Here is a 26,694-nt window from a genome sequence, read left to right on the forward strand (position 1 = left end):
ATTGACAGACTCAACAAACAAAATGCAGGAACCCACAGATTTATTAGAGGAAAAAGCCTGGATGGGACAACAGAATAAACAAAGCTGAGGGCTCCACAGAAAGATTAACCATTTTAGCTGGGAGCTCTTATCTAAAGCAACAGGTAGCTTTCAACTACAAAGAGTTTCTCATCTATGTGCTGTTGACTATGAAAAACTGCTAATAAAACATCCTGTGTTGTCTCCTGAGCTACAAGATCATCTTCCTTTCCCATATAAGATCATAGACTCACCCTCTATTGTTGTAATGTATAGATAGTCCATATATTAACTGTGTCTTTACTTAGCAAGACAAGATTTCCATCTAGGTCGTTGTAACCAGCAACGTTATCGCCCTGGCCTGGGACTGAAGTTATCAAACATCCTGCAAGCCCCCTCTTCAAAAGACCCTTCCCAGTAATCAAGATCTAAGAAGAAGATACAACAGACCAATGGACTTCCTCATCCTGAGAACTGTGATTGACTTTACCTGATCTGACTAGACAAACAGCATGTTTTATAATTATTGCTTCCATGCTTTGTATACCCTGTTCCTTAGAGTAAATTTTTTACTACCCCTCACCCTCCTTACTTCCTAAACCTCCCTCAATAAATATGCATGTTTTAATAGCCACGGCGCAGCAGCCTGGAGCTGGCTCTGGCGGTGGCCGGCTGAGAACATGCTAAGGAGCAATGAGGTCCCAGTCTAATTTTTTGTTTCTGAACACCGGCTGAGAATATGCTAAGGAGCAATGAGGTCTCAGTCTAATTTTCTGTTTCTGAACACCCGTGTCACCTTCCTGTGTATGAGCCACCCTCCACTGCCGAGGCTGGACCCCGGCAATGCAGGATCTTGGTCCCATCTGGGTCACCAAAAACTGTTACTGAACTCAAATCAGGCTCGCTCGCCCAAGCGCTATAAAACCAAGCCATAGGCACATGGTGTGATGAAGGAAAGTACAGCTTTATTGCAAAGCGCAAAGCAGCAAGGAGAGCAGGCAGCTTAGGCTGAAAAGACCCGGTCTCCCCGAAATGTTCCCCACATGCATTTTTAAGGCAAAATTTAGGGACAGAGGTCCTAGGTGCATGATCAGTTCAATGATTGGTCCAAGAGGGCGTGATCATCTCATGGACTTTCCTGATTGGTGAGGCCTTAGATAATCAAATTCCTCTTCCAGTGTCTGGAACCATTCAGCCTGGAGTCTCTGAGCTCACAGCCAGCAGTTTCCAGTCTACAAAACATCTTACATATTAAAATCTTCTTTCCTTTTAAGTGAGAGTTTTAGATGTCAAATGGCCCTCACTCACGGTCCATGTTAGTCATTATTATAACCAAAGTCTGAAGACTTACTCCTTACTCTGGGCCATTATAATGCAAAAGGACTTTATATTTCAGGAACCCTAGAAAATACATTAGGGGGTTCTTGCTCTGTTTCAAAAAGACATGTACATCCATGTTTATTGCAGCATTATTTATAATTGCTAGGACATGGAATCAACCCAAATGTCTAAGAACAAACAAGTGCATTGAAAAACTATGGCATAAAAAAGAAATTAAAATGTACCAGCAGTTAGCATAATGGCTATGTCTGTGGACTCCCATGTAGTTGACAGCGGTTTGAGGCCCGGATCTGGTGGCTTAAACTCCCGCCGGGTGCATGTGGGGGCCTGCCCAAGGTGCCCAAGATCCCAAGAGGAGAATGGAGGAGAAGGGATTGCGGCATGGCCATCCCCCCCAGCAGGTGATTTTTCGCTTTCTGTCTCTCTGTCTCTCTCTGGCAAGCGCAAACACCCTCTCCAAAAACCTCTCCAAAAATTTGTTTTAAAAAGTATGGCACATGTACTCTATAGAATACTACTCAGACATTAAAAAAAAAAATGACCCTGATATTTAATACAATGTGAACAAATACGGAAGATTTAATGCTAAGGGAAGCAAGCAAGACTTTGGAAAAAAGGAGTTGTACAATATTTCCCTGCTCAATATATACTGAATTGAAAGATTGAAAGGTATAATAGCAGGGAGGACCACTGTAGATACTAGAGACTGTATAAGATGGGGTGGGTAATAAGAGATCTGGAGTCCAGTAGTACTTTCGAGCTTCCGACCTGCAGCAGAGCATCTCCCTTCCACTGAGAGGATCACCTAACTCTGGGATTTGAACTGGCCATTGAAGAAAAGAGCTGAAACCTGCTGTTCTTCTCCCACAGTTTCTCCTTCAGGGAGACCACCCCACGCTGTAGCATGAGTTTCAGGATTCTCTCCTCAGTTGATGATTACAGGGCACAGTAGCTTCAGGAGGTGCAATTGCAAACCTCTCACGCCTCCCAACCATAGCCTCTGGCACTGGAGAGGACAGGAGCCCGTTGCAGTTTTTCCAGGCAGGAGGCAGAATGCCCAGTCCTGGCAAGATGGGCAACTCTCAAAAAAGGAGTAGACAATTGAAGGATGGATCCCATTGCCTATATTAAAAGCATGATGAAAGAAAATAAGAAAGCCAGTAATTTCAGTATGAATCAGTCTAGATCTAGATTAAATGGTGGTGGTAAAGAATCCTCATCTCAAGACCATAATCATTGCGAAAATGAGAGAAGATGGCAGCAAGAGCGTCTCCATAGAGAAGAAGCCTATTATCAGTTTATTAATGAACTCAATGAAGATTGCCAGCTAATGAGAGATCATAACCTTTTTGGCACCCCTGGAGAATTTACGTCAGAAGAACTACAACAGTCGTTAGATGGAGTCAAGGAACAATTAGCATCTCAGCCTGATTTGAGAAATGGGACAAATAACAGATTCAGAAGTCTCTACACAAAGTTAAAATGAAGACTCTCTGCTAGAATGGTTGAACACCTTTTGTCGCACAGGAAATGAAACTCAAAGTGCACAGAATGGGAAACAAATTTGGAGAGCTGTGAATTGAACAAATCCAAACAATAGAGAGTTTTGGTTTATTCTGGTAATACATATAAATCATGAAAAGAGAAGATTTGAAATTCAAGGAGAAGATTGTACAAGCATTCCATTTTCAGATGTTAGCAGAGATCATACTAGAAATGGGCAACAAAGATCAACCAGTCTTGTGGCTAAAAAAAAAAAAAAACAAGGCTAGTCAAACAAGAAGCCAAACCTCTATGAATTTCAATGGCAGTAGTTCTAATATTCCAAGGACTAGGCTTGGTTTAGGGGGGCACAATTCAGACAAAAGGTCTTTCTCAACTTTGGGAAGGTTAATAAATGGAATTGGGGGAGCAGTTGGCATTGCTGGAACTAATGCTTCATGCACTAATTTCAATAGTCACATAAACCAATTAGGTGGTAAAGAACTCAGGCAAAGCGAGGGGCAGCGATTCGGAGCAGCACATGTTTGGGGAAATGGGGCTAGAACTAATGTTACAGTGAGGAATATAAACCGAAGAGTAAAGCCAATAGGATTAAGGTCTACTTTCAGTAGTCGAAGCTGTTCTCCAATTCAGTGACAGAGTGGCACTGTTTATCATAATTCCCAAAGGGGAAGTAGACCTTTACAGCAAACCATTAGAAGATATGTTAGGAGGAGAGTTATAACTTAGGTCCTTTTAGACCAAGATAGAGAATGCAGAAATACTGCATATACCCCTTTCTCTAATTCAAGACTTGTTTTAAGAATAACAATAGAAGGAGAAGAGTCCAGCAGACCTTCAATTGCTGCTCAACGACATCCAACAATCATGCTGGACCTTCAAGTGAACCTTCAAGTGAGAAGGATTAGTTCTGGAGAAAATAGAGATCAGGATAGTATTGCAAATAGAACTCGATCTAGAGTAGGACTGGCAGAAAATACAGTTACTATTGAAAGCAATAGTGGGGGCTTTCACCAAACTATTTCTCTTTTAGAGCAGTTAGGCATTCAAACCTATATTAGTACTGTAACAGTTCCTTTTTCTCTTTGTAAGGTTTCTAAGAATGAGCTCGTTCAGTCATCATCAGTGGCAGATCAGTCAATTTTAAGGCAAATCATGACTGGGTTTAGAGAATTAAGTTCTCTTATGGAGGCTGAATCTGAGTCAGAGACACAGAGAAATGGTCAGCATTTACCAGAGATGCACTCAGAACTGAGTAATTTAGGTACTGTTTGTGACAGTGAAAGTTTCTCTCAAGACAGGCAGGCCCAGGAAGATATCACTGAAATGAAAAGTGAAAATGAGACCAGCCAGCCTCATATCCAAACAGTGATAGTAGAGGTGGCAGGCAGTTGCAAAATTCAAAGAATTTAGTTGAAACTGGAGCACTACCTATTCTTCAACTTGCTTATTTCTTTTTACTCAATGAAGGTGATGATGATGATCAAATACAGGGTTTAACCAAAGAGCAAATTGACAATCTTTCCACCCGTAACTATGAGCATAGCAGTATTGATAGTGAACTATGTAAAATTTGTAGTGTTTGTATCAGTGATTATGTAACTGGAAACAAGCTCAGGCAATTACCTTCTACTCATAAATTTCACATTCACTGTATTACCAGTGGCTCTCAGAAAATTGTGCTTGTCTGATCTGTCGGTAGTCTGTTTTAGGGCCCAGTATACCAAACAATGGATAAAGGGATGAGATCTACTCAAATACTGTATTTTAATAGAAGTGAATATTCAAGCATTCATTTCTTGAGTTATATGTGATGAACTAGCCAGGTTGGAAAATAACAGATTGTAGTTTGAACTATTCTTCGTGTGCTTTTTTAACTTGCTAAAAAGAAGAAATGTACATAAAATTTTCAATACAAATGTTAAATTCCCAAAGTACAGAATAGTTAACACTGCTAGAACCAAATAACCTTTAAAATGTTTTTATTTCGGTAGTTTTGTCATGCTGAGCACTTTTGTATTTGCACAATTCAGTAGATTAAAAATCAGTCTTCTTTTTTCTTAACAGTGTACCAGACTTTACCTGGACTTTCAAGTTTCATAGGTTTAACACTATGTCCAGACACTAGTATATAAATAAGCCTTTCATGGGACCAGCAGTTGGCGTAATGGCTATGTCGCCAGACTCCCACATAGTCGAATGCGGTTCAAATCCTGGACCCGGTGGCTTAAACTCACACTGGGCGCATGTGCGTGCATGTCCAATATCCTGAGAGGAGAATGGAGGAGAAGGGATTGCGGCATGGCCATCCCTCCTGGAGGGTGATTTCTCGTTTTCTATCTCTCTGTCTCTCTCTGTCTGTCTGGCGAGTGCACACGCCCTACAGCAAAAACCTCTCAAAAATAAATAAGCCTTTCATTAACTTTTTATTCTAAGGAAAATAATATTTTTATGAGAGAGTGTTTTGCTGAATGTCTGCTAAATTTATTTAAGCCACTTGAAATGTTAAATTTAATATTCAGCATACCATGTGTGTATGTAGGTATATATAATTTTAAGTTTACGTTGTTTAGTGTAAAAACTACATGTTTGGTTCTTAATTAAGCTTTTTGGCTAATTTTGTATATGGCACACTGTTTAATCATCTCTGAAAAAAAAGTGACTAAAGATATAATTTAAAAATAATGTACTGAAGCATCTCTGACAATCTGACTTATTAGACAGCAAGCAATATATAATACTGAACAAATGTTTATTTATATTAAGAAACGGAACATGGGAAATTTAGAACATGTAGGTTATTAAACTTGAGTTCAGTTTTTTGTAACTTTATTGAAAATGCAAATTCTTTTGGGTTATTAAGTAAGGCATACAATATGCATGGTTTCTCAAATTAGTTGTAAAGTCTAAAAATGTCTGTAAAGAATCAAATGCATAGATAATATATTCAGTTAACTTTGATGCCCCAAAATACTTCCAGGTAAAATGAAAAAAACCCTTAAGAGAATGTAGAATTTCTATAAACACGAAGTATGCGTTGAAGATCTATTTCTACTAATAAATACTGAAACAAAACAAAAGGGATCTGAAAAAAGTAAACATCACATTTAATAGACACAAAAATGAAAAGTTATCTGCTGCTGATAATATATACATAGTATGTTTTTTGACTTGATTAATGTGCACTGTATTCATGCATGTCGGTCAAGACAAAGACATTACTATCCACATCATCAGTAGCAAATGGCTTTTCATTTTTTCCAGATTCTATTTTGAATTCTTCTTATTTTTTCAACATTTTATAGCTATACATCATTTGGCTTGTAAAGAGAATTTACTCAACATGAAATACACCTCAGACTACTCCACTTGAGAATACTATACATGTTATCATCAACAGGCGATAATCCATTTCAGTGTCCCACAAATGTCATGTCTATTTTTTCTCCTGCTTTATCTATACCCTATTTTTTGCCGCCCCGCCCATTCCACACTATCTTCAGTGTCCATAACTATTTTCACTGCTTTTATGCCATCTAACATTTCAATCTCTACCATAGAGTAAGGATAGTTGGTATAAAACAAATGGAGATGTAAAACTTGCTATCATAGCCTGGCTTGCTTTACTCAGCAATAAATCTTTCTATCAAATGACAGGGTATTTTTTGTTTGTTTTTATGGTTGAATAGTATTCCATAGAGTATATGTGTCACACTTCCTTCCATCAATTCATCTGTTCATGGACATTTGGGTTGGTTCCATATCCTAGTAAATGGGAATAAGGCCACAATAAACATAGATGTGCAAGCACTTTTCCAACTGAGCATTCTCCTGTCCTTTGGGTAGATACCCAGAAGTGGGATTGCTGGATCTAATGGTAGTTTTATTTGCAGGTCTTTGAGAAACCTCTATATTGTTTTACACAGTGGCTGGACCAAAATACATTCCCATCAACAGTGTAGGAGAGTTCCCCTTTTCACCACAACCCTGCCAACACTTATCATCATTTTTTTTTTTTTACGTCAGAAGAACTACAACAGTCGTTAGATGGAGTCAAGGAACAATTAGCATCTCAGCCTGATTTGAGAAATGGGACAAATAACAGATTCAGAAGTCTCTACACAAAGTTAAAATGAAGACTCTCTGCTAGAATGGTTGAACACCTTTTGTCGCACAGGAAATGAAACTCAAAGTGCACAGAATGGGAAACAAATTTGGAGAGCTGTGAATTGAACAAATCCAAACAATAGAGAGTTTTGGTTTATTCTGGTAATACATATAAATCATGAAAAGAGAAGATTTGAAATTCAAGGAGAAGATTGTACAAGCATTCCATTTTCAGATGTTAGCAGAGATCATACTAGAAATGGGCAACAAAGATCAACCAGTCTTGTGGCTAGTCAAACAAGAAGCCAAACCTCTATGAATTTCAATGGCAGTAGTTCTAATATTCCAAGGACTAGGCTTGGTTTAGGGGGGCACAATTCAGACAAAAGGTCTTTCTCAACTTTGGGAAGGTTAATAAATGGAATTGGGGGAGCAGTTGGCATTGCTGGAACTAATGCTTCATGCACTAATTTCAATAGTCACATAAACCAATTAGGTGGTAAAGAACTCAGGCAAAGCGAGGGGCAGCGATTCGGAGCAGCACATGTTTGGGGAAATGGGGCTAGAACTAATGTTACAGTGAGGAATATAAACCGAAGAGTAAAGCCAATAGGATTAAGGTCTACTTTCAGTAGTCGAAGCTGTTCTCCAATTCAGTGACAGAGTGGCACTGTTTATCATAATTCCCAAAGGGGAAGTAGACCTTTACAGCAAACCATTAGAAGATATGTTAGGAGGAGAGTTATAACTTAGGTCCTTTTAGACCAAGATAGAGAATGCAGAAATACTGCATATACCCCTTTCTCTAATTCAAGACTTGTTTTAAGAATAACAATAGAAGGAGAAGAGTCCAGCAGACCTTCAATTGCTGCTCAACGACATCCAACAATCATGCTGGACCTTCAAGTGAACCTTCAAGTGAGAAGGATTAGTTCTGGAGAAAATAGAGATCAGGATAGTATTGCAAATAGAACTCGATCTAGAGTAGGACTGGCAGAAAATACAGTTACTATTGAAAGCAATAGTGGGGGCTTTCACCAAACTATTTCTCTTTTAGAGCAGTTAGGCATTCAAACCTATATTAGTACTGTAACAGTTCCTTTTTCTCTTTGTAAGGTTTCTAAGAATGAGCTCGTTCAGTCATCATCAGTGGCAGATCAGTCAATTTTAAGGCAAATCATGACTGGGTTTAGAGAATTAAGTTCTCTTATGGAGGCTGAATCTGAGTCAGAGACACAGAGAAATGGTCAGCATTTACCAGAGATGCACTCAGAACTGAGTAATTTAGGTACTGTTTGTGACAGTGAAAGTTTCTCTCAAGACAGGCAGGCCCAGAAAAATATCACTGAAATGAAAAGTGAAAATGAGACCAGCCAGCCTCATATCCAAACAGTGATAGTAGAGGTGGCAGGCAGTTGCAAAATTCAAAGAATTTAGTTGAAACTGGAGCACTACCTATTCTTCAACTTGCTTATTTCTTTTTACTCAATGAAGGTGATGATGATGATCAAATACAGGGTTTAACCAAAGAGCAAATTGACAATCTTTCCACCCGTAACTATGAGCATAGCAGTATTGATAGTGAACTATGTAAAATTTGTAGTGTTTGTATCAGTGATTATGTAACTGGAAACAAGCTCAGGCAATTACCTTCTACTCATAAATTTCACATTCACTGTATTACCAGTGGCTCTCAGAAAATTGTGCTTGTCTGATCTGTCGGTAGTCTGTTTTAGGGCCCAGTATACCAAACAATGGATAAAGGGATGAGATCTACTCAAATACTGTATTTTAATAGAAGTGAATATTCAAGCATTCATTTCTTGAGTTATATGTGATGAACTAGCCAGGTTGGAAAATAACAGATTGTAGTTTGAACTATTCTTCGTGTGCTTTTTTAACTTGCTAAAAAGAAGAAATGTACATAAAATTTTCAATACAAATGTTAAATTCCCAAAGTACAGAATAGTTAACACTGCTAGAACCAAATAACCTTTAAAATGTTTTTATTTCGGTAGTTTTGTCATGCTGAGCACTTTTGTATTTGCACAATTCAGTAGATTAAAAATCAGTCTTCTTTTTTCTTAACAGTGTACCAGACTTTACCTGGACTTTCAAGTTTCATAGGTTTAACACTATGTCCAGACACTAGTATATAAATAAGCCTTTCATGGGACCAGCAGTTGGCGTAATGGCTATGTCGCCAGACTCCCACATAGTCGAATGCGGTTCAAATCCTGGACCCGGTGGCTTAAACTCACACTGGGCGCATGTGCGTGCATGTCCAATATCCTGAGAGGAGAATGGAGGAGAAGGGATTGCGGCATGGCCATCCCTCCTGGAGGGTGATTTCTCGTTTTCTATCTCTCTGTCTCTCTCTGTCTGTCTGGCGAGTGCACACGCCCTACAGCAAAAACCTCTCAAAAATAAATAAGCCTTTCATTAACTTTTTATTCTAAGGAAAATAATATTCTTATGAGAGAGTGTTTTGCTGAATGTCTGCTAAATTTATTTAAGCCACTTGAAATGTTAAATTTAATATTCAGCATACCATGTGTGTATGTAGGTATATATAATTTTAAGTTTACGTTGTTTAGTGTAAAAACTACATGTTTGGTTCTTAATTATGCTTTTTGGCTAATTTTGTATATGGCACACTGTTTAATCATCTCTGAAAAAAAAGTGACTAAAGATATAATTTAAAAATAATGTACTGAAGCATCTCTGACAATCTGACTTATTAGACAGCAAGCAATATATAATACTGAACAAATGTTTATTTATATTAAGAAACGGAACATGGGAAATTTAGAACATGTAGGTTATTAAACTTGAGTTCAGTTTTTTGTAACTTTATTGAAAATGCAAATTCTTTTGGGTTATTAAGTAAGGCATACAATATGCATGGTTTCTCAAATTAGTTGTAAAGTCTAAAAATGTCTGTAAAGAATCAAATGCATAGATAATATATTCAGTTAACTTTGATGCCCCAAAATACTTCCAGGTAAAATGAAAAAAACCCTTAAGAGAATGTAGAATTTCTATAAACACGAAGTATGCGTTGAAGATCTATTTCTACTAATAAATACTGAAACAAAACAAAAGGGATCTGAAAAAAGTAAACATCACATTTAATAGACACAAAAATGAAAAGTTATCTGCTGCTGATAATATATACATAGTATGTTTTTTGACTTGATTAATGTGCACTGTATTCATGCATGTCGGTCAAGACAAAGACATTACTATCCACATCATCAGTAGCAAATGGCTTTTCATTTTTTCCAGATTCTATTTTGAATTCTTCTTATTTTTTCAACATTTTATAGCTATACATCATTTGGCTTGTAAAGAGAATTTACTCAACATGAAATACACCTCAGACTACTCCACTTGAGAATACTATACATGTTATCATCAACAGGCGATAATCCATTTCAGTGTCCCACAAATGTCATGTCTATTTTTTCTCCTGCTTTATCTATACCCTATTTTTTGCCGCCCCGCCCATTCCACACTATCTTCAGTGTCCATAACTATTTTCACTGCTTTTATGCCATCTAACATTTCAATCTCTACCATAGAGTAAGGATAGTTGGTATAAAACAAATGGAGATGTAAAACTTGCTATCATAGCCTGGCTTGCTTTACTCAGCAATAAATCTTTCTATCAAATGACAGGGTATTTTTTGTTTGTTTTTATGGTTGAATAGTATTCCATAGAGTATATGTGTCACACTTCCTTCCATCAATTCATCTGTTCATGGACATTTGGGTTGGTTCCATATCCTAGTAAATGGGAATAAGGCCACAATAAACATAGATGTGCAAGCACTTTTCCAACTGAGCATTCTCCTGTCCTTTGGGTAGATACCCAGAAGTGGGATTGCTGGATCTAATGGTAGTTTTATTTGCAGGTCTTTGAGAAACCTCTATATTGTTTTACACAGTGGCTGGACCAAAATACATTCCCATCAACAGTGTAGGAGAGTTCCCCTTTTCACCACAACCCCGCCAACACTTATCATCATTTTTTTTTTTTGGAGAGGTTTTTGCTATAGGGCGCATGCACTTACCAGACAGAGAGAGAGAGACAGAGAGACAGAAAGCGAGAAATCACCCCCCGGGGGGATGGCCACACCACAATCCCTTCTCCTCCATTCTCCTCTCAGGATCTTGGGAATGCACGCACACGTGCCCGGCGTGAGTTTTAAGCCACCCGGTCCAGGATGCGAACTGTGGTCGACTACGTGGGAGTCCAGCGACATAGCCATTACACTAACTGCTGGTCCCATTTTTTTGTATTTTTAATGTCCACCATTCTGACAGGGATTAGGTGGTACCTCATTGTGGTTTTAATATGCATCTCCTTTATGATGAGAGATTTTGAGCATTACCTCAAATGCTTTCTGGCTGTTTGTATGTCTTCCTTAGAGAGATTTTTGTTCAGTTCATTTTCCCATCTTTTAATAGAGTTAATCACCTCTTTTTTGGGGGGGAGGGGGAGAAAGAAATAGTATAGAAGTAGAATAAAGAAGTGCTAGAAGCTTGGAGAAGGATTGGGCAATACTTCATTAACAGTAAGTAAGTGAATAGATTATAGAAAACTAGTAAAGATAGTTCATGACAGTTCAATACACATTTGAAAATAAACTAAAAGAAGGACCAGACAGTGACATGGAAGTAAAACGCAACACACCAAGTCAATCCCACATAAGAAGGGTCCCAGCTAAGTCCAGAGACCTCTCTGAATACACTTGGCATGCACTTGCTCATGATCTGGGCTAGCTGAAGCCTGGGGGTAGATTATGGCGTCAGGACACTGTTGGGGAGGGCAACACGTGGCATGGTGGTTAAGGTGCTGGACTCCCACATTGACCACGGTTCAAGTCTTGGACCTGGTGACTTGCTTTCTCACTTTCTCTTTCTCTATCTCTTGCTCTCTCTCTGGTAAGCACACATGCCATATAGCAAATTTAAATAATAATAATAAATGAAATTAAATAAATAATTATTTTTTAAAAAGACCCTTTTGTAGAATGCTGTCTTCCTCTCCCTCCCTCTTCCCAATCTCAAACACATACTTGTTCACTCACTAAATAAATGAATGGATAAACTTAAATTTAAAAAAAGTAGAAGAGTGTGTATAATAAATGTAATAACAAAGTAATGGTAAATATTGAATATAATGCATATGTTTATCAATCACCTTGATATGATCATTACACATTATGAGTATACATGTTTAGAAAAACAACATGGTATCTCATAAATATATACAACTATTATATGAAAATTATAAATTATAATTTTAAAAATGGTTTGTGCTTTTACTAGTTAAAAAAAAAAGAAAGAGAAATCTGGGCTAGTAGGTGGCATGGAATTTAAAGCTCTAAATGTATATGACTGACTCCACAGCCTGAGTCCTGGACCTGGTATCTTGAAAATCATGCTAGGCATGTGTGTATACATGCCCAAAATCTCAAGAGAATGGAAGAGAAGAGATTGCTGCATGGCATCTCCCCTGAGGGGTGGTGATCTCTCTCTCTCTCTCTCTCCATCTCTCTCTGTGAGAGAGCACACACACCTCATGGAAAAACTAAAAAAAAAAATGTTTTCAGAAATCTTTCTCAAAAGTAACCTTTCAAGCCTTTACTCTTTTAAATGGGGCATGGTCATGCCACAAGCCTTTCTCCTTCATTTCTCTATTCTGTCATAACTTTGTGCATGCATGCACATGCATATACACACACACACACTCTAGGCATGGTCCTCAATCCACCAGGGTCAGGACTCAAACCTCAGTCAAACAATGTAGGATATCCAGTTCTGCAATCACTCTACCACAGGGCTGGCCCTAAAATGTTTTTTAAGTTATCTACAGCCCCGTTTCGTGGGCCTTTGTGTGGCACAAAAATAATTCATCCAAAGTAAGGGTGAACCTGGGCAGGAACACAGACTTGCCTGAAGAACATGACTGGTTTTGCAGGAAGGAAATTAAAATTGCAACTTGGCTATCAGGCTAAGGCAAGTAGTTGTTTATCTTGTCCCTTTCAGATCCATTAACCAATACTTCTAATTTTCTTACAACTCTCCCTGACCAAGAAAGTAACCCATGAAGATGGGCAGAAATGTGGATCCAAGAAGTCTAAAGAGACCAGCTTTACATAAAGTGTTTGCCAAACCCAGTGTTAGTATTAAATTATTAAATTTTCAAAGGATACTTGTTTTAAGGACAGTTTTTCCAAATATGAATGAAACTTACAGAACTAAAATACTACTAGGAACTCTAGGGACAGCCTTTCATACAAACACCATTGCCACCTACTGGCTGGACAAAGAATACACCCTAGAGACAAGTAAAAATACTGCTGAGTGATGAAATGTCAGAAATGCATGGAATCTGAAGAACATTCAAGTCAAATTTACTTACAAAATAAAAAAGAAGAGGGAACCAGAAGTTAGCGTAATGGCTATGTCGCTGGACTCCCACGTAGTCGACTGCGGTTCGCGTCCCAGACCCAGTGGCTTAAAACTCACTCCGGGCGCGTGTGCGTGCATGCCCAAGATCCCGAGAGGAGAATGGAGGAGAAGGGATCGAGGCGTGACCATCCCCCCTGGGGGGTGATTTCTTGCTTTCTGTCTCTATGTCTCCCTCTGGGACACCAACCCCCATAAGGAAAAATACCCCCAAAAAAAAAAAAAAAAAAAAAGAAAAGAAAAAAGAAGAGGGGAGAGAATAAAGAAAGAAGAAATATAACCACAGAGAGGGTAAGTAATTAGACCAAAGTTACAGGGCAAGTTAATGAAAGAGTCTGGGCTAGAGCTCCTTTGATCTGATTCCTGAGCTGAAAGTGTTAAGAGTAACTTCCACACATATTCCAGAAGTAGAAAAGTTTGCAGAAGAATTCCCAGAGTATCAGAGTCGAAAGCACGTAAAAGTCATTTCATTGACCTTTTCCTAATGCAAGGACTATGGCTATAAAATCTTTAAGTGTTCAGTGGGCTATGTGGTCAAGTCTCTTCCATATAAGAACTACCCGGAAGCTGAGCGGCATCCTGGCTTCTCTCCTGTTGTTCCAGAAAGAAGGGTCCTCAGCCTTCTACTCACTCTATTCTGTTTGCAGCTGAGGATAGAATTCAAAGAACCAAAATATGGAGAGTACATTGAACAGGAAGATGAAAGTATTTTGAAAACATCCCCAGCAGCTTCAACATGCTTATTTCTTCATCAGCCCTTTCTCCTCCTCACTTACCCCTAGTCTCATACTCAACAAAGCCTCTAATCTTAGAGCCAACTGATAAGGCACTTACCAGTGTTATCCGGCTGCATGATGGCCATGATAAAGGTGTGAGGAAAGAGCATGGCTGCACCCTTCCTCATGTCCTGAAGCTGCACGGTGTTGCCTTCAAACATGACCCCATGCACGTCAGTCTCTGTGCCCAGGCCAAGCAGGTGCCAGGCCACTATATCACCCTTGCACATGTCTAGCCTGGGCAGGTTAGAGAACAGAAACCCATTAATGGCTGGAAAACAAAAACACAAGACAAGATGGGGATATGAGATCAGACTACTTGGATACTAGCCAGTAGCATGACATAGTTCTAAACTATGGTTTCCCACAACCTGAAATGATTAAGTCATTCACAACTCCACTGCCTTCTCCAAGCTACTCTGGTTGTGTTCATGAAGATCTATATCCTTGGGATGAAGGTCCAACTTCCCTTTTTGGCCTTATCTCCTACCACTCTTCCACTACATCTGATGACATTTTGATAATATCAAAATAATGAACTCTCAACTACCATATCTTCACACACACACACACACACACACACACACCTTCTTGAAATTTCTTCCTTGGTTTCTGTGGCACTACACTTTCTGGTTCTCTTACAACCTCTCTTGATTGTTCTGTCTCCATATTGTTCTCATTTTTTTTTTCTTTTGGAGAGGTTTTTCACTATAGGGCGCGTGCGCTCGCCAGAAAGACAGAGAGAGACAGGGAGATAGAAAGCGAGAAATCACCCCCCAGGGAGGATGACCACGCCACAATCCCTTCTCCTCCATTCTCCTCTTGGGATCTTGGGCATGCACGCACACGCACCAGGCATGAGTTTAAGCCGCCAGGTCCAGGACTTGAACCACGGTCGACTACATGGGAGTCCAGCAACATAGCCATTACGCTAACTGCTGGTCCCCATCTTGTTCTCATTCGACACCCTCCATAAAATATTAGGATTCTCTTCTGTTATCAATCTGTCTCCTCTTCATTTCACTGCCACTGCCTTGGTGTTCTGGCCTCAAACTCTATAATCTGAAATGCAACTGCCTCCTTCCTGAAACTGCTACCTGCAATCACTCCTTTCACCATTTCTCTCTCTCTCTCTCTCTCTCTCTCTCTCTCTCTCACACACACACACACACACCATTATCCTGTAAGCTCTGTTTGTATCCCAAGGCCTTTAGACATAGTAGGTGCTTCGAAAACACCTGTTGATTTTTCACATGCTGTTCCCTCTGCCTGGAATAAACTTTATATCAAATCTCTCTCTATGGCAACTCATCCACCATACCTCAGCTCAAATATCCTTATCTGTGAAGCAGAGTTACTATTAGCACTCTTCTTCTCATTTCCATGAACCTTTAACCCTGAAAAATTCTGCAATATGTCTCACCACAAAGTCCAATGACTTACTTACAAATGTATCTCTTGAACTAGGCTGACAACTGGCCTAGCTGAAAGAATATTATTTTTTCTGTATGTATGTGACTTCCTGAGCACTTGGCACATTGCCTGTTACCAATTAGGTGCTCAATAAAGTCAATGTGGAATGAATTTAGTTCATGGGATTATCTTACTTTTTACAGATGATGACAATAACTAGTGTTGGGAACCAAGAGAGAGTGAAAAGAATACACTCATTCTTATACCCCTCCTCCATACTCTATCCCACCCCCACCACCATACAGGGATATTTGTTGAATCTGACCCCTTTTTAGTATCTCCACAGATCCATTGGAATGATTTCTAATGAGTCACCCTGCTTGATTATGCCCTGAAATACTGATGGGAAAATTGCTAATCCACTGATTCTGCTTCTCCTGCCTCTTTCTTCCTGATTGAAAACACATTCAGTCTCTAGCTGAAGAATTTCATTCTTTTTTGGAATCTCATAATTCAATTGTCCCTCATTAATGTTCTCCTCCTCTTAACTCTTATGTCACTGAAAAGCTATTCTACCCAATTAAGCACTTAATTATAGGTTGTCTTGGATTGTTCTTGAATTGTTTCATGCATATTATTAGTCTAATTTCAAAGTACTGAAATATTCTTGCAAAATGGGATCACGTCTTCTCTTTCATTCACCCACCCATTTACTCATTCATTTGGTAGTTCACTATTCCAATACATATTTACTATGCATTATATGGTGTATAGAAGATACAGAGATAAGCAGTATATTATATTCATATAATATTCAGCTTTAAAGAGGCTACACTCTAGCAGAAGTCAAAAGCCATATAACAAATAACTACAATATTAAGTGTATGAAATTTGCTATTAAAGTGGTCTGATTGAAATGCAGTGCTAGTTCAGAGGAGGATGTCATCACCTTGGGCTTGGGTGATAAGAAATGGTTACTTGGAGAAGGTAGCTTTAGAGTAGTCTTAGAGACTAGACAGAATTTCTACAGGCTGAAGACAAAGATATAAGGAGGGGCATTTTAAGAGGAAGACAGCATTGAGAAAGCATGAAATCAGCAAAGTGCAATATATGTTCATGGAGCAAAAATAACCACACTTGCCAGGAGTAGAGAATAGCAGAACAAGGGTAGTGGGGGATAAGAGAAAGGGAGATAAAGCTGGCAAAGGTATTACTCCAGATTATTCTTCACACTATTAGATCCCTTATTCATAATTCTCAGCATAGTACTTTCTCCCAGTGTCCTCCACACTGCATGGCATAGGACACAACTCAAGAAGTATAAGAAAACTTAGGCTGAATCCTTCAGCTCTGTCTCTTGGGACAGAACTGACCAATGGGATCCGTATTTTCAGAGAATGATCATTATGGTTAGGGTTATTGTTTACTTAGAATCTCTCAGTTGTAGCCCAGAACAAAAGTACTCCCCATACCATGCATCCGATTGGACTCCTGGAAGCCCTCGATATCCTCTGACAGCAGTCGGGAATCCAACATAGCAGCTGCTTGATTGGCATTGCTGTACCAGCTCTTGTTTTCATCCAACACAGTAAAAAGGAGAAAGAATTCTTTGTCCACTCCTTTCTGTAGACCCAGAGAAATCAGAGGGAAGAATGACAATGGTTTTAGCAACTGTAGTCTGTGTAACTGCACATCTAAGGATCACTGATTCTTTCCTATTTCCCTTTACAGACTCAGAGCCAAGCCCAAACCTCTTATCTAGAGGCATAGTTGTTGCCAGGAAGTGTTTCTTTAGGTAACCTCAAATTGCAGATCAGAGAATGTCAGAATAAAGGGATAAGACTGGAATGGAAGAAAGTATGAAAGGGGGCAGGAAAGAAATACAGGATGAGAATTAGGAAGAAGAGGTACAGTACATTAAGAGAAAGCCTGGAATCACCTGAGGAAAGCAGTGTGAGAAGGTAGTTAGATGAAAAGAGGACGGCTCTAGTGTGAAATTAGATAGTAAGAGAAAAGCGATTATTATTACTATTGAAAATGCTAACATTTAGTTATTATAAGCACTTTCTATGGATTATTTTAATCTTCACAGAAACTCAAGATACTTTCTTCCATTGTTAATAATTTTTCTTACAGATGAAGAAATTGAGTCAAACATATGTTAAGTAACTTCCCCAAGATTATATAACTGGAAATGGTAGGCTGGATATGAAAGAAAACAAGCAAATATTAAAGAAGATTTAGGGATTAGGAACAAAGGTCAGAGTTCACTAATGTAAGAGGGAAAAAAAGAAAAAATCAAGGAGATGATGATAAGGAGATATGAGGGATGAGCTGTCAGCGTAATGGCTATGTCCCTGGACTCCCATGTAGTCGACCACAGTTCGAGTCCTGGACCTGGTAGCTTAAACTCATGCCAGGTGCGTGTGCCCCTGGGGGGTAATTTCTTACTTTTTGTCTCCCTGTCTCTGTCTTTCTGGTGAGTGCACGCTCCCTATAGCAAAAACCTCTCTAAAAAAAGAAAAATAAATAAGGAGATATGAAATGGTAAAGAAGAGAAGCTAAGGAAGGTTTATGTTTGTGAGTAAAAAACAGTATGCATGTTAACACCAACTATTACTTTCTGATGAAACAATTATTTTTCCTACTCCTTCACCTCTCAAACTGAGTTCCATGCTTAGCTCTCATCCAGCAATTCAGCTTCAACCTTCTTCCAGCAGACTTCCTAGGCAGAAACCCTGAAAATACCTGCTTGCCATCTGCACCCAAGGTACCAGCCTTGCACACCAGCAGGGGGCCCACCAGGCCAGAATTTGTATCTCTTATGGGATCCATGGCAGAGAAGTACATCCAGGTGAGACAGGCAGGATCCTGAGCAGTGGGACCTGCATGGGGGGGGACTGTCCAGCGGTATGTTACTTTTTCAAAGGGCTTGGCCACCAAGCCAGGGTGGGATGATCCTGCAGAGAAAACATAGGACTCATTACTCATATTGTCTAGATATCAACAGCTCCAAACAGAAGGATAAAGATCATAAAGTACACAGGCATTGTGGAATGGAATATGCAACACGGAATATGGAATATTAGAAAGGACCCTGTGGTCTATGAGACAAAAGACAAGAGTTTGGTTTCTGGTTCTTCTAGTACTTGCTACATGAACCAGGGCAATTTAAACTTACTGGGTTTCAGTTTTTCAAAATCATAGGCCTTCAAAATTAAGAGGAACTTTAAAGACTTAACCTGAAATACCTTTCACTTGAAAGCATAACCTGCTATTATATCCCTACCTCTGCACCTCTGCTTAAATCTCTCCAGTGATGGGAGACTTACTACCTGCGATTATAGCCCATTTTATCTTTGAGCAGCTCTGACTGTTAAACACTTTTTCCTTTCTATACGTATGTATGTACATGTGAGTGCTTATATGTTATATATGTATGCTTGTGTATATATGAAAAGCATTAAGGCTGCATAATTTCTTAAATGGACACAGGACATGGTCAAGTAATATACAACTACAAATTAGCAAAGATTTTACAAATTATTAATATAATAATAAATGCTGTTTAGGAGAGGTTCAGATGACAGTTACCCATCTCACTCATCTATAAAAAGGGTGAGTGTAAACAGGAATAACTCTTTTGGAAGAAAGAGTCAATAAAATTTATCAAATGCCTTTAAAAGGTTCATGCTTGCAAATAAAGTGACATACGCAATAAAAACTGAAAAGAATGTTCAATTTAAAATAATCTTAAGTTAAAAAACAACTAAAAGTAATTTTAAGTTAAAACAACACTGTTTTGTTGATGTTGTTATTGACAAGACTGTCATTTTAACAAAGTTTAAAAATACTGCCCCTCTGCAGTGAAGTTGCAAGGAAAGAGGCCCTTTCAGGTGCTCCTGATAGAATGCCAAATTTATGGCACTGCAAATCCTTCCAAAGTACAATTTGGGCATAGATACCAAGATTTTTAGTATGTATACCCTCTGGCATAGCAATTCTACATCTTAAATATGTATTCTAAAGAAATTACCATAAAATTGAACAAAGAAGCCTATGCAAGGGTATTTTTAGTACAATTTATAAAAAGAGTGCATAATATGGGATTTTTTTTTTTTTGGAGAGGTTTTTGCTATAGGGCACGTGCGCTCGCCAGACAGATGGAGAGAGACAGAGTCAGAAAGCAAGAAATCACCCCCCAGGGGGGATGGCCACGCCACACAATCCCTTCTCCTCCGTTCTCCTCTCCAGATCTTGGGCACGCATGCACACACGCCCGGCATGAGTTTTAAGTCACCGGGTCCAGGACGCGAACTGCGGTCGACTACGTGGGAGTCCAGCGACATAGCCATTACGCCAACTGCTGGTCCCCAATATGGGATGGTTTTTTAACTTATCCTTTTTTATTTATTCATTTTTCCTAACTCTCAAAATTTTCAAATAGACAGAAAATTTTAAAGAATAATGCAGACTCCTGAAATATTCAGACAAGAAGCCATTTTAAAGCTGAGGTATGACCTGGCCTGGCCTGTTCAGGAAAGCTATGCCCTAAACTCCATCTTCTAGACTCCCAAATTATTCAGACAAGAAGCACAGCTTCCCTGGACAGGCCAGGACACACCTCAGCTTTAAAATGGCTTCAAAAAGAAAAATCCTAAGGTGAAAAGAAGTAGTTGAAAATTAAAAAAAAAAAAAATTAAAGAGAGAGAGCACAAGACAGAAAGAGAGACAGCCAGAGATAGCGGGAATACAGAGGTCTCCTTACATTGCCTGAATATTTCAGGAATCTAGAATATGGAGTTTAGAGCATAGCTTCCCTGAACAAGCCAGGACACACCTCAGGTTTAAAATGACTTCTGAAATTAGCAAGTGAAAAGAAAAGATCCAAGATGAGAGCCTTTAGAAGATGGCCCTATGTCTTTCTTGTTCTCTCTCTCTCTCTCTTTATATTTTTAATCTATAGGGCCAGCAGTTGGCATAATGGCTATGTTGCTGGACTCCCATGTAGTTGACCATGGTTCAAATCTTGGACGCAATGGCTTAAACTCACACCGGACGTGTGTGTGTGCACGCCCAAGATCTCAAGAGGAGAATGGAGGAGGAGGGATTATGGAATGGCCATCCCCCCTTGGGAGTGATTTCTCACTTTCTGTCTCTCTGTCTCACTCTTTCTGGCAAGCGCACATGCTCTCTAGCAAAAACCTCTTAATTTTTTAACCACTTCCTCTCACCTTGGGCCTCTTCTTTTCACTTGTTAATTTCAGAAACCATTTTAAAGCTGAGGTGTGTCCTGGCCTGTTCATGGAAACTATGCTCTAAACTCCATCTTCTAGACTTCCAAAATATTCACACAAGGTAGGGCAACTTCTGTCCTCTCACTTTCTCTGGCCATCTGTCTCTCTGTCTCATATTCTCTAATTTTTAAAAAAATTTTCAACCACTTCTTCTCACCTTGGGCCTTTTCTTTTCAATTGTTCATATCAGATGTCATTTAAAAGCTGAGGTGTGGGACCAGCAGTTGGTGTAATGGCTATGTTGCTGGACTTCCATGTAGTCAATCATAGTTCAAGTCCCAGACCCGGAGGCTTAAACTCACACCGAGTGAATGTGCATGCATGCACAAGATCCCAAGAGGAGAATGGAGGAGAAGGGATTGCAGTGTGGCCAATCCCCTGGGCGGGGGGGAATGATTTCTTGCTTTCTTTCTCTCTGTCTCTCTCTGTCTTTCTGGTGAGCACATGTGCCCTATAGCAAAAACCTCTCCAAAAAAAAAAGCCGAGGTTTGTTCTGGCCTTTTCAGTGAAGCTATGCTCTAAACTCCATGTTCTAGACTCCCAAAATATTCAGACAATTTAGGGAAACCTGTCCTCCCGCTGTCTCTGGCCATCTGTCTTTCTGTCTGTCTCATGCTCTCTCTCTTTAAATTTTAATTTTTTTAAAAAATTTTTCAACCACTTCTCCTCATCTTGGGCCTTTTCTTTTCATTTACTAGCTTCAGAAGCCATTTTAAAGCTGAGGTGTGTCCTGGCTTGTTTTCATTATTTATGTGTAAATTTTTTTTTCTTCCTTTGGTAGTATTTTTCTAGTTTTTTATCTTTTGCTTTTATTTTCTTAACCTTACTTACTCACTCCCCACACACTGAATGTCTAGATAGGCCTTTGTGCACAGTAGCCAAGCATCTCAATACTTTTAGAATCATTGAAATCCTCAATGCTTATTGAACCTTCTGCTTTAAGGAAGAAATTTCTTTTTATAAATCTGAACTAGTAATCTCTTTCTGTGCATACCACATTGCAAAGCACAGTAGAGGAGACACTTTTGTCATAGAATTACCAGAATCCACTGCAGAGGCACAAGAAACACGAGAAACCAAGAAAATATCTCTCCCCTAAGGAAAAGAACAGTTTCTCATTATTCACAGACAGTACAGTAGAACTCATAGAAATGTCTGATAGAGAATTCAGAATATTCATAGTGACAAAACTAAGTGAGATGCAAGAGCTGAGAGATAACAAATTCCAGAAGATGCAGGAAAAAAGAGACAATGAGTTCCAGGAGATGTAGAAGTTCTTCCATGACCTGAAAAGAAAATACACAACATAAAAAAGAATCAAATGAAGCCATTAGAGATGAAGGTTGCTATTCAGGAAATCAAAACCTCTCTTGAAAGTATTAAAAGCAGATTAGTCCAGGCAGAAAATTGAATGTCAACTATTGAAGGCAAAATCTCTGATCTAGAAAAAAAAATGAAAAAAAAAAACAGAAAATAATCCCCCCAAAATGAGACTACTATACAAGAAATAATAGACAGCATTAAGCGCCCAAACATCCAGATAATTGGTATACCAGAATGTGAGGAAACTAATAAGGGCATTGATAATCTATTCCATGAAATCTTGGAAGAAAAATTTCCAAGTCTAGAGACTCATTTGAATATCCAGACTCATGAAATACAAAGGACCCCTAATAGAATCAACTCAAAAAGATCTCCAAGGCACATCATAGCCAGACTGGCCAAATCTACAGACAAAGACAAGATACTAAAATTGGCAAGAGAGAAATGTCAGGTTACTTATAAAGGTTATCTATTCAGGCTAGCCTCAGACCTCTCATCAGAAGCAATGTGAGCAAGGAAAGAATGGGGAAATATATTCAAACTGTTAAGTGAAAAACAGTTTCAACCAAGAATACTATACCCGGCAAGTCGTATGGAAAGAAAAGATAAAAAACATTCTCAGATAAACAAGACCTGAAAGAATTTGTCAGTAGCAGATGCACTCTTCAAGAAATTCTGAAAGGAGTGCTCTATCAGGAAAACTAAAGACACATAAAGAAATAAGAGAATAAAAGATAACCAAGAAAATGACCCACTGAATGCTAGGGACAAGAAATATCAATAATAACATTGAATGTTACCTTCCAGGATTTAAACGGAAAGATTGGACCACAGTAATACTGCATATTCAACAGAAGAGAGTTTGATCATAAGACTGAACTGACGAAATAGAATTTTATGACTTTTGAGTAAAACATTACTGATTTCTTTTACTATGTTTTGTTTTCCCAATTTAAGCATTTTACTTTCTTCTGAGTTGTTGATAGGTTCAGCAATTTGTTAAAATATTTTTCTTTATTTTTCTTTAAATGGAAACATAAACTTTTCTTACTTTCTGACCCCTCTGGAATTGGAAAATATTTGGGAGTATTCTTATTTTGTGGCAGAAGGGTTATTTGTATAAGTTCAATAATGCTTCTTGCACTGAATCAGAAATTGGAAATATTGATTATTGGACAGGGCTTTGAATAGAATGTCATATCTGAAAATTAATGAGAAATCTATGGAACTAAGGTGGATCTCAAGTAAGCCAACAGGAGCTCTTAGAAAGATGGTCTGGCACCATAAATAATTCTGCCTGGCAGAGAGGACTAGAGAAGATACATGAAAGAATTAATAACATAAAATAACCTGGACTTTTCCAGCCCATCATTGTAATCAGTAGAGATTGCAAAAGAGCAACAACACCAGAGAATTATCTTGAGAAAAGACATTGAAGGAAGAAAAAGAGACTGATCTTTGCTAGCTGATGGTATATCACAGAAATCAGAAAACTATCTAATCAGGAACTAAGGTGGATTTCAAGTAAGCCAACAGAAGCTCTTAGAAAAAAGGCCTGGCACCATAGATAGTTCTGCATGGCAGAGATGATTAGAGAAGATATATGAAAGAATTTATAACATAAAATAACCCGAACTTTTCCAGACCAGCACTGTAATCAATAGAGATTGCAAAAGAGCAACCACACCAGAGGATTATCTTGAGAAAGACTTTGAAGGAAGAAAAAGAGACTGATCTTTGTTAGCAGATGTTATATCACAGAATACTTGGTAGGCAGGGCTGAATTGAGAAGATTTATGTGTAACTTGTGTGCTGGGCATTGCTTTTCAACAATTTGAGTAGCTGATATGTAAATATTTTCTCAAAACTATTTAAAACCATACTGTTTCTGTCGTTATAGAGTCACAAACAAAATTATACAAAATTATAAGAAATATTTTGAACATTATCTTTAAAATTCAGTATTCTGAAATTTTGAAAGTTGTTTGTTAATTGTCAAGATCTATAGAGTATGAGCTAAAATTTTTTGATATGTAAAGTAAATGTTTGTGTTATCTGTTGAAGATATTTTGATCAACTGGACTGGGGAGAAATGTTCATATACTGAAATGTCAAAATAAATAAATTAATGACAATAAAGTAAAATAAAGTAAAATTGAAAAAAGAAGAATGCAATAATCACCTTACTACCTAATCTATTATTAATATTTGCCACCTTTGATTTATCTACATATTTATCTATATTTATGTGTATGTATATCTACATTTTGTTCATTTTTGTTAAATTATTTTATATAAAATGCAAACATCATGACATTCTATTTCTAAACACATTACCAAGTATCACCCATGTTACTACAATACCATGTCATACTTTTTAAAATTCCCTAATATCATCTAATATCCAATTTATCAAAAGTTTTTCAACTATCTTCAAAATACCTCTAAAAGTTATTTTTAATAAACAGGATTAGTCAAGGTTTGCTGGTTTCATTTGGTTGCTAAATCTTTAATCCCCAAATTCACTCCCAATAATAATCACTTCTTTTTTTAAGGTTTTTGCCATAGCACATGTGTTCTTTTTGGAGAGAGACAAAGAGAGACTGAAAGATAAAGTGATAAATCATCCCCCAGGGGACTGGCCATGCTGCAATTCCTTCTCCATTCTCCTGGGTCTTTTTAGAGAGAGACAAAGAGAGACTGAAAGATAAAGTGATAAATCATCCCCCAGGGGACTGGCCATGCTGCAATTCCTTCTCCATTCTCCTGGGATTTGGAGCATACATGCACAGGTCCTCTGTGTTTTTCAGGCTGCCTGTACCAGGACTCAAACAGTGATTAGCCATGTGGGAGTCTAGCACCTTAACCACCACAACACTTGCTGGCCCCAATATTATTCTTTTTCATTTCTTTAAGTTTTTACTAGAGTGCATATATGCTCATCAGAGAGACAGAAACTGAGAAAGAAGGAAAGTGTGAAATCATCCCTTCACACACACACAGGGCATGGCCACACCACAATCCCCTTTTCTCTGTTCTCTCTTGGAAATTTGGGCACAAAAGCACATGTGCCCAGAGTGATTTTCAAGCCACAGGCTCCAGGACTTGAACCGCACAGTTGGCTATGTGGGATCTAGTGCCTTACCCTCTACACTGGCCCCAATATTGACTTCTTAAAGAGATTTGACCAGTTATTTTGTAAAATGTTCTTTTATTCTAGACTTATCTGCAATTTTACTTTTTGTGCTTTCACTAGTTGTTTTTTTGTTTGTTTGTTTGTTTTTAATTTTTGGCTTAGAATTAGTAAGTGTTAATATTCACGGAGAAAATAAACAAAATTAATTACCCAATAATCTCATTTCTAGGATTGTCTTCTCAGACAATAATCTAAAATGTAAACTAGAGGGATCAGCAGATGGTATAGTAGTTACATCACTGGACACCTACATGGCCAACTGCAGTTCAAGTCCTGGACCCAGTGGCTTGAAAATCATGCCGGGGGAATGTGCGTGCATGCCCAAGATCCTGGGAGAAGAATGGAGGAGAAAGGATTGTGGCATGGCCATGCCCGCTGGGGAGTAATTTCTTATTTTCCCTCTCACTGTCTCTTTCTCTTTCTTGCTTACATGCACTCTAAGGCAAAAACCTCTAAAAAAATAATAAATGAAATAAAATAAAATGCAAACTAGGATACATAACTTCATTCACTGCATGCTAATTTACAATATTCAAAATATTGAAAAAAAAAAACCTCTATGTATCCAAACAACATAAAAGAAATAAATTATGGCATGACTATGTGATAGAATATTATATAGTAACTACAACATTTGTATTTATAATGGCATGGGAAAATAAACACAAAATAATGATTAGTGAGGATAGGATGCAAATATGTACAAACCACATAATCTGTACCTGTAAATATATACTTTTTATAAGCACAGAAAATATTAAGGCACATTAAAATGTACATGGCACGGCTCATCACACAGCACAGTGTTTTTAAGCACTGGGCATTGAGAGCTGGATCTCATATGGCTGACAACAGTTTGAATCCCACCCTGGGTGGTATGAAAAACATACCAGATGCATTATGCATGCATGCCCAAAGTCTTGATAGGATGGAGGAAAGAGACTGCAGTGTTACCATGCCCTACTACAGAGGAGCTTTCTCTTTCTCCCCCTCTCTCTCTCTCTCTCTCTCTCTCTCTCTCTCTGACAAGAGCATATGTCCTCTGGAATTAAAAAAATGTGCATGGCAATTTATCTATGAATGATCTTTATTATTTTATAATTTACTAAAAATATCTCAGATTTTCATAATATATATTTTTACATGTGTCTCAAAATTCTAAAATGCATTTTTTTTTTCTTTTTCTTTTTTTTGGAGAGGTTTTTTTTTTTTTTTTTTTTTTTTTTTTTATGGGGCGTTG

At 38.3% G+C, this 26,694-nt stretch overlaps 1 protein-coding gene and 2 pseudogenes across 6 annotated transcripts in view; 2 read left to right on the plus strand and 1 right to left on the minus strand.

The window, feature by feature from the left end:
- The window catches only part of HEPH (hephaestin), a 100,673-nt gene that overhangs the window by 47,274 nt on the left and 26,705 nt on the right, over nucleotides 1-26,694 (minus strand). For all 6 annotated transcript variants that reach the window (XM_006165126.3, XM_006165124.2, XM_027766977.1 and 3 more), the window contains 3 exons: nucleotides 18,387-18,598; nucleotides 17,111-17,261; nucleotides 14,284-14,496 (listed from right to left, as the gene is read on the minus strand). In XM_006165126.3, the coding sequence (XP_006165188.1) occupies nucleotides 14,284-14,496; nucleotides 17,111-17,261; nucleotides 18,387-18,598 (576 nt within the window). The remainder of the gene's footprint in view (nucleotides 1-14,283; nucleotides 14,497-17,110; nucleotides 17,262-18,386; nucleotides 18,599-26,694) is intronic.
- LOC102497661 (E3 ubiquitin-protein ligase RNF6 pseudogene) lies at nucleotides 2,423-4,564 on the plus strand (annotated as a pseudogene).
- On the plus strand, nucleotides 6,879-8,695 carry LOC102500561 (E3 ubiquitin-protein ligase RNF6 pseudogene; annotated as a pseudogene).

This window comes from Tupaia chinensis, unplaced genomic scaffold (assembly GCF_000334495.1).
Source record: "Tupaia chinensis unplaced genomic scaffold, TupChi_1.0 Scaffold143798_1, whole genome shotgun sequence".
Taxonomy (NCBI): Eukaryota; Metazoa; Chordata; class Mammalia; order Scandentia; family Tupaiidae; genus Tupaia; species Tupaia belangeri.